Genomic DNA, 11,472 nt, shown 5'->3' with positions numbered 1-11,472 from the left:
TGGTCCCAAGCTATTCAATTAAAACATGAGTTTATGTAAATTAAAAAAAATTATTTTAGCTACTTTTACTGTGTGAACTGTAATCAGGCTTTTCACAGAGTAGAGGTGAAATGTAGTCTATCTACATTCAGTGTATACCTTCCAAAAGTACAATAGTTTGGGGGCACTTTTAATCCACAACTTGGATGCATTTTCCTGCACAAGGGGTTCTAGGCTGTGAGTCACCACCACCACCAATATTAATGCTCTTACTGATTCAAAATGTCAGTGGAAGCTCATTAGTGGTAATACAAGAATCAGATTCCGCCAAACTGATAAAAAAAGTAGACAGAATCATATGCTGTTTAGGGTTATGGCTGCAAGAAAACCAGGCAGTATGTTTAGACACGTTCTCTTCCAGATGAGAGTCAACTGTAATTAAATGCACAGTCATAAACATAAGTGTTCCTTCAGGAGGTTTATTCAGTTACAGTATATTTTCCATCGAAGCCACAGGGAATCTCAGATTTGACCTCACTTTCTCCTTTAATCCACCAGCATATTCTAAGTCCAATCAAGAGCTGATTTTGATATAAAGCAAATTAGGGAAAGGGCACAGTGGGTCTGTCCAAGTGGACTGCTTTTCAAGGTGCTTTTTCCAATTAAAAAACACCTTCCAGAAAGGAAAGATGTTACTTGCATTCTTCAGTTTTTCCCTAAAGGCCCCTCTGAAGGCCACTTGTGCAAAGAAACACTAAGATGCCGCGCTCAGTGAGCAGGAGTGGGTTCGAATGCTCTGACAGCTCCCGCTTGTTCGCTTCACTGGCAGAATAATCTAGTAGAGAAGCCAATCTGTACGTGTGTAAAAATAAAAACAAAAACGCAAAATAGGTCTTTCTGGACTTGGCCCCAGAGCCCCTAGGGTCAGGTCCTCGTCTGCAGAGGGAGCCTGAGGGCCAGCTCGGTCAGATGCCCCATGTCTGGGTGTTTGCTTCGCTTCTTGATGTATTCCAGAGTTTTCACCTAGGAGGAAAGAGAAAGACTCATCTCCTTTCTGGTTCATAACTCTCAGGGCTCCAACAAATCAGCCGTATCAGGAGCTCTGGCTTTTTTCTTAGAGAAGGGAGGGGAAGAAACCAGCAGTTTTTAAATAAGACTCCTTAGATTATAGCTTCCTCTTAAAATCACCAGGGATGACTGGTGTTTTCATACATGTGGTTTTTATTCAGAGGGAATTAATTTTTACTACTACTCAGTGGTCCCTTGGTTCCAGGGCCAAACTGAGGATACTGAATCCCTTGTAGAAACTGGTGTAGTATTTGCATATCACCTACACACCTCCCCCTGTATATTTAAATCATCTCTAGATGACTTATAACACCTAATACAATGTAAATGCTATGTAAATAATTGCCGATAGGTGGCAAGTTCAGGTTTTGCTTCTTGGAAGTTTCTGGAATTTTTTCCCCCCTGAATATTTTTGATCTGTGGTTGGTTGAATCTGAGGATGCCAAACTTGCAGATACAGAGAGCCATCTGTACTTTGTAGGGCCTGGCACCTTTCTGGAGGGGGAGACTGGGGCTGTTTGATGTCCAGGCCCTGATGTTGTGTTGAGGCCACTTGTGCCTGGCCAGCGGGCTTGCATCACTCGCCAGGACAGCCATGCTTGGTGGGCGTTGTGAGGGCCCCCACTCCCCCCACCCCTCCCCTCGCCTCGCCTCACCATGGTCCTGGTGTCCGCACAGCCGTGCCTCTGTGCCAGGTGCCACAGGGTGACGGACAGCTGGTTGAGCCTGTTGCTGCGCAGGTCCCCATGGGCCAAGATGCTGTTAAAGAAGGAAAGGTCCAACGAGCTCTGGCGCTTTAGGGCCTGATATAGAAAAAAGAGGTTACTATCTGGCACTGGGGCTCAGGCCCGGCCCAGTGTTGACACTGCCAGGGGTTCCAAGGCCAGCTCTACCAGGGATCTTCTGGAGGGCGAGCTGCTTAACCTCCCCGGGTTACCCCAGCACTGATAGGCCGTCTTGATTAATGCAAGTACAGGCGTAAACTGAACGGTAAGATACGTCTCTCACAGACGTGTCCTCAAGCCAGCCAAAGTTTCAGCCACTATTCCCCCCGTCTGGGTGCTGGTAATAAAGACCAAAGACAGCTCCCCGTGAATACTGCTCCCCAATGCCTGGTGCCCATGCCCAGCTTTTATAGGAACCATTAGGTATTCTTCACACCACATCATTCCTCTTTTGCTCAGTGATCTGATGTGAAAGGTACTCTCCAACAAGTAAAGTCTAACCAAAATGTCAGAGTAGACCAAACCTGAACCCCAGCTTTGAATGGTAAAGACAGAAGGGAAACTAAATCTCCAAAATGCAACAGGCCCAGGAGAAAAGATACCAGCTCCCGAAGGTAAACAAAGGCACCGGGGAAGGCCCAAGTCAGCAGGTGGGCCTGAGCAGGGGACCCGGTCAGATCACACATCTGTGTGGGTCCTGGAGAGCTGACGCCCGGGCCCTTGCTGGGTGCTCTTGGCTCGCGCTGCAGACATCAGTGCTGCCAGTAGCCTTGAGTGTCTGCTTTGCTCCTTGGCAGCCAGTGGGTATGGGGTCCTTACACTGTGACAGGTATGAGCTGTGTGCTTTACACAGCTCACCTTGTTTAATCTTCACGACAACTCTCTGTAGGTAGGCAGGATTCTAGAGCTGGATCCCAACTCCTGGTTATCCAAACACTAATCTAGGTGCTACTGTGAAGGGACTTCACAGGTGTGATTAAGGTTATGGGCCTTAGGGAGATAATCCTGGATTATCTGTGTGAGCCCAATCTAATCACTTGAGCCCTAAAAAGCAGAGAAATTTTTCAGGCTAGAGTCAGAGACAAGTGGCAGAAGAGGAAAGCAAAGGAAAGATGACGCAGAAGGGGAGACCAGAAAGATTTGAAGCATGAGAAGGACACGACCCACCACTGCTGGCTTTCAAGATGGTAGAAGGGGGCCAAGAGCTAAGAAATGCAGGCGGCTTCTAGAAGCTGAGAACAACCCTCAGCCAACAGCCAGCAAGGAAACAGGACCTCAGTCCTACACCGTATGGAACTGAAGTAGCCAACTCAAATAAGCTGGGAGGTGGATTTTTCCCATTGCCTCCTGGTAAGAACCCAGCCAGTCAACACCTTGATTTTGGCTTTGTGAGTGAAACCAGGAGCAGAGAAACTGGCCCAGCCAGCACCAACTTCTGACTTACCAAACTGGTGAGATAATAAATGGGGGTTGTTTTAAGTTTGTGGTGACTTAAAGCTGTAATAGGAAACCAATACGCTCCCATTTTGCTGATGTGGTCAGAAAGCTTCAGGAACTTGCTCAAGGACCGCAGCCAGCAAGTGCAGAGTGAGGATTTGAGCTCCAGTCGTCCAGTTCTGGAGCCTGTGCTGGTACCCACACCCTCCCATGTCCCTTCCCGGTTTATAAGATGTTCCCATAGACCCATGGTTACCATCACATTAGGCATCCAGATTCTGAAGAAGCTAACAGATTTGCCCGGTGCAGCTACACAGGTTTATCCAGGGAAATAGGAACGATTTGATGTGGTTTAGACCAATACATTTTTTTTTCCTGCTTTTTTCAAACAACCTACTAACTGTCCATCTGTCCATGCATCCTTCCATGTGTGGAGCCCACAGAGCAGCAGACTAGGCTAACTGCGGAGCCAACTTTGTTACCCCCTCCTGCCGCCCTCTCCCAAGTGAGGATTTAAAGTCTTCTAGTGGAGAAAAAAACAACGCAATAAAACTGCCAAGGAGCAGCTAAGAATGCAGTTGGGTGAGGGTGGCTGAGTGACGACAGTGAAGAGACTCAAGCCCCCCTGAACTGAGCCTGCCTAGACAGCGGTCTGGACCAGGTGACCGTCACAGAAGCAGCTGGGCCGACCGAACAGCACTGCTGTCAAGGAGTGGGGTCACACTGTCGGGTCCCAAGCCTGCAGGCACAAGCAGGGAAGGCTGGTGGACTCATTAACTGGCTGGCAACCGCCTGCTTTGGGTTCCTTTGTTTAATCAGACAGTGAGCTCTGCCCCAGTCGGGAACGGGGCAGAGACCAGCCAGTGGGTTCCAGCCCATCCTGCTCGCCTTTTCAACTGGCTCTCATCTGATGCCTGGGGAACAGGAGGGCCCTGGTTTCTGCTCAGATCTAAAGGACCAAGCTAACAGAAAACTCTCAAATCCAACTATAAGAGTCTCCCAAGAGAGGCCCTTTAACTACATTTCTTTGAAGCAAGGGAGAATTTTTAAAAGTCAAACAAGTAAGACAGTATCTTACTGGTTATTTCTCTATTCTGTATCTTCTCAAGCATTTTACTCTGAAAGCCCAGTTCGCATGTGTTTTAAATGCACAGCCCATTAAAAATGAGATCATTTAGAGACAGGTCTGGGGATGAGCAGGCAGGCGGCCGACGTGCAGAGACCCAGGAAACTGAACACATTACGAGAGACCAAACCAGGGCCTTGAGCCCCTCTTCTCCCTACAGAGGTTTTAAATAGAAAAGAGCTTCTTTTGTTTCTTTTCCTAGGGGAATTGTCATTTGCAGGAAGTTGTAACCCTCTGGCCTGGTTCCCAGCCTCACCACACCCAAACAGTTTCATAAAGCTCCTGACTAGGGTAGGGCTGGCTCCTTCACGTGCAAGTAGAGGACAATTTTGGAAGCAGGGCTGATACCAGCGCTGCGAGATGAGACACTCAGCTCGGGCACCAGCGTTGGGCTTTCACAGCGCCCAGCTTGGCTGCGCGGCAGCTTGAGAGAGGTCTGAGCGCTCCGGGCTCTAGAGGCCTCCGCTCCCAGGGCCGCCTGTGCCGAATCTCACAGCATGCTGTTAAAGTGAAGGATGACATGTTCCATCTTAGCTCAGTCCACCCGTATTTTTTCTAATAAATGTGCCTATATGGGCAGACATTTTCAGTGAGAGTTCCTGGTATTTATGTGAGTTGAAATGTACTTCAGAAACTTTCCAGCCCTGCTATTCTTTCGGAATTATTTCAGACTCGTTATTACGGTCAATGCCTGCTCCCCCAAGAGAAAGAGACAAATGTTAAAATAGTTCCAAATTATATGGTTCTGGGCTCTATTTTTGTTGTGAGCCTGGAGGTCCTAGACTGTGGTCATTGATGCTGTCAGCAGCCACCTCTGATTGGACCCAGCCTGTCGCGTCAGAGTGAAGAAATGCATTTTCAAGGCCCGGGGCACATGTTTCTTGGGCGCGACCGTCAAACACACAGCCCTGCTCTGGCAAGAAGCTAGAGCCAGAGCCCTTGGCTGTAGGGATCAGGGAAGATGCTAAGAATCCTTCACAGCAGGGGAGTGACCAGTGCAAGCTGAAGGTGAAGGACTCCATTTCTCCTGCAGCGTAATGAGGGCTCTCTCCTGAAAGCTGCCTACTGCAGAGACGAAGTTTACAGGCTTTCGAAAAAGGCCTTTCAGTTGGAGGAGCGGAGTTACCTCTTCTAACACTAACTGGATTGATAAACCAGTTCCTGAAGAAATTGGGGTTCGGATGCTGCCCCCTCCACTGACAGCCAGTGCCCTCCAAGCATTAACTCCCCAGCATTCTACAGCCCTGCAGCCAGGGGGCCCCAGGGTCAGTGGGACCCACCCACAATCCTCCCTCCCTAGAGAGGGCGCTGGGAGGCACTTGGGGCCCCCAGGGCAGCAGTGGTTCCATGTTTTCCATCTGCCCTTTGGCCTGCTAACCTCTGACCTCGGCAGTGGCCACTGGGGAATGGACTCTGGAAAAAATCCCACTCGCTCCAGGACCTGCTTGAATACCCTGGGGAGAATGGGAACGTGGACATACATGTATGTTGTGTGTGTGTGTGTGTAACATTCTCATGGTTTCTGTGGTGGGGTGGGGAAGGGGGGATGGGCAATGGTGGCATTCTGTACAGTCCTGGAAGTGAGTAAGAATTAAAAGTCCAGTTTGATCTTATTTTGTCTTCAAAGGATTTAGTGGGGTGGGGAGTAGAGAAGCAAATCCTAAAAACATGAGACTTGAGGTTTGGGAAGGAGGGAGCTGGGGAAGCGTGTGGGCAGGAAGGGGAGGGCTGGAAAGCCACTGGGAACCCTGCAGTCCAACATCTGTCCTGGGTTTGGGAAAGGGAATTGGAAGGGGTGGGGGGTGAGTGGCAGTGAGAGAAAACAGGAATCTGCCAACATGAGATCAGGAATGAGCTGTCAGTTTCTTTGGAGTAGTGAAGAGCAAGACTGGTGGGGCTGGGCAGACATGGAGGCAGAAGCCTGACATGAGCTGCCCCAGGGGAAGGACGCAGAGAAAGGTCAGGCACTGGCTTTGACTCCAGAGTCACTGCCAACCTCCCCACCCTGATTACACAGCAGGAATCAGCCTTAACACAATGTCCACCAAGCCTGAGTCAGAGCTACTGGGATCCAACTGTCACCCACATGTTTGAGCTGAAGCTGCAAAAATGGAGTAACTGGGGAAGGGTACCAGGTGGTTATTTAGATCATACTATAATTTGGAAATTATTTTGAAATCAGTCAACCATCTATCTATATGGAGAATATGGGAAAAACTGCTCTGAAAAGGAACGACGCAACATCTGATAAATATATTCTGTGGATCAGGGCATGGGTTCTAGAAGATTGCCTTGACCACATTCCATAGCTACCACTCTAGGATTCCGTTTCCTCATCTGGAAAGTGTAAAGGGATAACAGCTGTTCCCACTCATGGGACTGTTGTGAGAATTAGAGGAAACCACACACGCAAAGTTCTCCACACTACACTTACGTATAAGAAAGGCTGGGATGGGAATTTCCTGGCTGTCCAATGGTTAGGACTCCGAGCTTTCACTGCCAAGGGCCTGGGTTCAATCCCTGGTCGGGGAACTAAGATCCCGCAAGCTGTGGGGTGCGGCAAAAAAAAAAGAAAAAGGCTGGGCAAGCATAGCCTACTATCATGGTTGGTCAACAACCGTATGCCACTTCTTAAAAGGTAAGTGGTAAGGCCTTGACCGAGGAGGGTGATGCAGTGGCTACGGATTCACGCCTGGGGATCTGGGCGGGAACCCTGTTCTGTCACAGCCAGAGGAAACCAGGAGCTCTGGAAACCTCTCTGAGCCTCGATTTTCTTTTCTGTCCAAGGAGAATGAATGCAGCACCTACATCACAGGGCTGTTGTGGGCCTCAAAGAGCTAAGGTGTGGAAAGTGCAGGCTGTTACTCAACATGTGCTGATTGAGCACCCGCTGTACGCCAGTTTCAAGGTGAGGATGCCGGGGTGAGTGACAGATGGATCCCAGAGACCCTGTCTCAGGCACAGGCAGGTCTCCGAGACCCACGTCTTGAGGTCCTGGCCACATGGAGCTTACATTCTGGTGGCGGAGGCAGGCGACTGAGACGTGAACACACAGAGCATTTCAGAGAATGCCCGAGCGTCACAGGGACAGTTCAGAGGGACGCAGGAGTGTAGTGGCTACTTGACACAGGGTTCAGGGAAGGCCACTCTGAGGAGGTACTTGAGCTGAGACCCGAATGATGAGAGGGGTGGCCAGGGGAACCCTGGGGAGGCGCAGTGCAGGCAGAGAAAATGGCGGGAGCAAAGGCCCCGGGGCCCTCGATGAACAGTCTTCACACAGGCGCGTTACTCTGGACGAACCAATGTCCAAGCACCCTGGGAACGCATGCTTTCAGGGCAAGCGGCGGGGATGGGGGCGGCAGGGGCACCTACCTCGTCCTTGGCCAGGGTTTTCAGATGCTCCAGGATCTGAGCCATCACCGTCTCGCACAGCTTGTTGTTCTCAGCCAGAAACTTGGAGTCTCCCCCGTAGAGGCTGTCATTGGAGTCAACTGATGGGAGAAACCAGAGCAGTGAGACATTCCCAAGCCCAAGGCCAGGGAGAGGCAGCCGTGGTGTCAGCAGGTGGCAGGAAATCAAAGCAGGGCAAATGGAAATGGCCAGAATTTCCCACGGGCTTGGGGCCTTGGGAATCATGGAGAAAACACCTGGCCTTCCAGACTGTCTAAGCCAGAGAGCTCAGACTCTGAAGTCTGTCCCCTCCGGCCCTGCCATGGAGGGGGACAGCAAGCATCACAGTGACCATCAGAACGGCTGTCAATACTGAGCACCGGTGTGCCAGGCACTGGGCTCAGCGCTTCACAGGTGTTACTGTGGAGTCCTCATAACCGGCACGTGCAAGAGATGACAGATGGGGACACTGAGGCTCCGAGCCTGTCCCAGCCAGGATCCCAAACTGGGAGGCTCCCGTCAAAGCCTAAGCAGTCCCAGCCCCCTGCCCTGTCACTCCGCCTCAAAACTTGTGCAGATGGAACACAAGGTTCTCTACATCTTCTCGCAAACCTGAATCCTTTCACTAAAGTCCCCTCTCTCCTTGGGCGGCTCCTGTGACAGCCGCTGTCTAGAGAAAGAGCAGCTGCAAGAACAGCCTGAGTTTGACCTCCCCCCTCCCTCCTTCCTATCGACCTTCACACAAAGCATGACCTCTGGGTAAGGAAGGAGAGGGACTCTACAGGGTGCTGTTTTGCACTTGGTTTTTTTTTTCACTTAATGATTCCTGGAGCTATTTCCATATCAGCATATATGGATGTGCTGCTTTGCTTGTACTAGCTGAGCAGTAGTCCATTGTGTGATGGACCAGAATGCTTTTGGTTGGTCCCTCCTGCGGACACTTCAGTGGTTCTCTTTCTTTTCTTTTTTTTTTAGTGGGGCGGGCGGTGAGGGGTCAGGGCCAGGCTGCTGCAAAATCTTACCGTCTGTAAGGGAACCACAACCTCTGCCTTGCAGAGTCAGTTCTTTCCCTACATGCCTTTTCTTGCTAGATCCTTTTTTAACTGCTTTCACCCCAGCTTCCAAATGCCGACTTGTACGTGGCTGAGCATAGTTATTTCTGGTGTGAATGAGCGGCGCTCAGTTCACTGCAAAACCATTGGAGCACCCTCAGCGCTAAATGGTCAATGAAAGGAAAAGTGCAGTGGCAGCTTAGATGTTTCTGATCTGGTGGAGGCCTAAAATTTGGGCCACTGTCCCAGGTGCAGTGACATCTGATAAAACAGAGGCCGTGCAGGTGCCTTGGGGGGGGTGTGGCTGGGCTTACACAGCCATGTACACAGAGTGCTAATCCAGTTCATGGTTTAGAGACATTGTCAATAAACCGGTTCAGCTTAGCTCATCTGGGAGAAGGGATGTGGTTTGCTGTGCTCTTCTCGGCCCAGCTCATCACCATCCCTACGATCCTGTCTCCTAGGCATATACAATCAAAAAGGGATGATACATATGAGATCACAGTAAAGCCCATGAAGTTGTGTGATGCAAACAAGAGGTGACACCACAAGCGAGGGACACGGGGCACCCGTTTAGCTTGCAGATGGGTGAGGCTGAGAGTCAGAGCCACAATGGATAGCCCCATTATGGTCAAAGTCACCAGCCGTCTGTCAGGGCCTGCATAGAACTATTCCCTGGACTGCTGGCAACGAGCTACAGAACGAGGGGATCACGTTAAACAGGCATTGGCCATGAAGACAAGAAAAGCCAAGGTACAATGTGCAGGGATGGCTTCTGAGCTTTTAAGAAATTGACCCCTCTTAGGGTCACTTATAGGAAAATTGGCAAATACATCAATGTATCAGAAATACATCTAAATGGCCTATAATTTTAGGGGAAAAAAAAGTTCAATTTCACTAGTGATCAAAGAACAGAAAACTAAAACCACAGAAGAACTTTTGGTAAAACATCACCTATCAGATCAACAAAGGTGAGAAAGAATACCAGGTTTTGATGTAGGCCTGGGTAAACTGTTGGTGGGAGTACCATAGTTTGGAAATCAGTAAGAAAAGCCTTAAGAAATGTCCACTACCACTTCACACCCATTAGGATGGCTGTTATTTAAAAACAACAACAACAAAGAGGAAAATAAGAAGTATTGATGAAGATGTGGAGAAACTAGAAGCCTCATGCATCACTGGTGGGGATGTAAAATGGTGCAGCTGCTGTGGGAAAGCAACTCCAGGATCCAGCAACTCCAATGCTCAAGGGCTTGAAAGCAGAGGCTCAAACAGATACATGTACATGAATGTTCACAGCAGCATTATTCACAAGAGCCAAAAGGTGGAAACAACCCAAGTATCCACTGACAGATCAATAGATAAGCAAAATGTGGTTTAGTGGTTTATCTAAACAGTGGCATATTATTCAATCACAAAAAGGAATGAAATTCTACTACATGTTACAACATGGATGAACCTTGAAAGCATTATGATAAGAGAAATGTGCCAGAAACAAAAGGCCAACTAGGGCTTCCCTGGTGGCACAGTGGTTAAGAATCCGCCTGCCAATGCAGGGGACACGGGTTCGATCCCTGGTCCGGGAAGATCCCACATGCCGTGGAGCAACTAAGCCCGTGCACCACAACTACTGAGCCTGAGCTCTAGAGCCCGCGAGCCACAACTACTGAGCCCGCACGTCTAGAGCCCGTGCTCCACAACATGAGAAGCCACCGCAATGAGAAGCCCGAGCACCGCAACAAAGAGTAGCCCCCGCTCGCTGCAACTAGAGAAAGCCCATGTGCAGCAACGAAGACCCAACGCAGCCAAAAATAAATAAATAAAATAAAATTTTTAAAAAAGGACAACTATCGTATGACTCCACTTATATGAGGTACCTAGAAGAGGCAAATTCATAAAGACAGAAAGTAAAATGGAGGTCACCAGAGGCTGGGGGGAGGGGAGAAGGGGGAAGTTATTGTTCATTGGGTACAGAGTTTGTTTGGGAGGATGAAAAAATTTTGGAAATGGATAATGGTGATGGTTGCACAACACTGCAACTATACTTGATAAAACTGAATTGTACATTTAAAAATAGTTAAAATGGTAAGCTTTATATGTATTTTATCACTATGTATATTTTACTCCCCCAGAAAAAGAAGTCTTAGTACAGAAAAAGGTCAGATCTTTGACTTGGGAAAACCCACTCCAAGGGATTTATCCTAAGAAAATCATCCCCCCAGTTGCACAAAGATGCATATATGTGATATTGTTTCATCATAGAGGACAATGTTCATTGTATGTTCAATGTATGTTCATTATAAATGTTGTGTGTAATGGTGAGAGGAGAAGCAGTGGAAATATCTACCAAGAGTTTTGATTAAATGCTCTGTGGCATTAGCATTAAATAAAATACTATGAAGACAATAAAAGTATATGATCTACAGTTGTTAACTACCATGTACTACACTATACTATACTATTGCTACAATATACTATTACTGAAAGATATTTATAATACACTGTTAGTAAAGTGACAAACCAGTATACCTATATACCACACACAGACATATATAGCCATATATTTCCTAATTTATAACTTCCTAGGAACCAATTTTTTCAATTAAAAAATTATATTTTATTATTTTATATATTTCCTATAATCTGTCTTGAATCTTTTGGGGAATGGTACAGGTATAAGCATGTAGTAATTAGC

At 48.3% G+C, this 11,472-nt stretch overlaps 1 protein-coding gene across 1 annotated transcript in view; it reads right to left on the bottom strand.

Annotated features, from left to right (window-relative positions):
• Positions 1 to 436: 436 nt before the first annotated feature.
• Positions 437 to 11,472, bottom strand: part of VPS35L (VPS35 endosomal protein sorting factor like) — a gene marked incomplete at its 5' end in the record, with an annotated part of 128,612 nt that continues 117,576 nt past the window's right edge. The window contains 3 exons of the mRNA XM_079719033.1: positions 437 to 1,002; positions 1,704 to 1,850; positions 7,708 to 7,826. Coding sequence (XP_079575159.1) covers positions 904 to 1,002; positions 1,704 to 1,850; positions 7,708 to 7,826 — 365 coding nt within the window. The 3' untranslated portion in view covers positions 437 to 903. The remainder of the gene's footprint in view (positions 1,003 to 1,703; positions 1,851 to 7,707; positions 7,827 to 11,472) is intronic.

The sequence above is a fragment of the Hyperoodon ampullatus genome, assembly GCF_949752795.1.
Source record: "Hyperoodon ampullatus genome assembly, chromosome: 14".
In the NCBI taxonomy this organism is placed as follows: domain Eukaryota; kingdom Metazoa; phylum Chordata; class Mammalia; order Artiodactyla; family Ziphiidae; genus Hyperoodon; species Hyperoodon ampullatus.
Note: the sequence above shows the minus strand (reverse complement) of the source record. Positions and strands in the feature narration are given on the sequence as shown.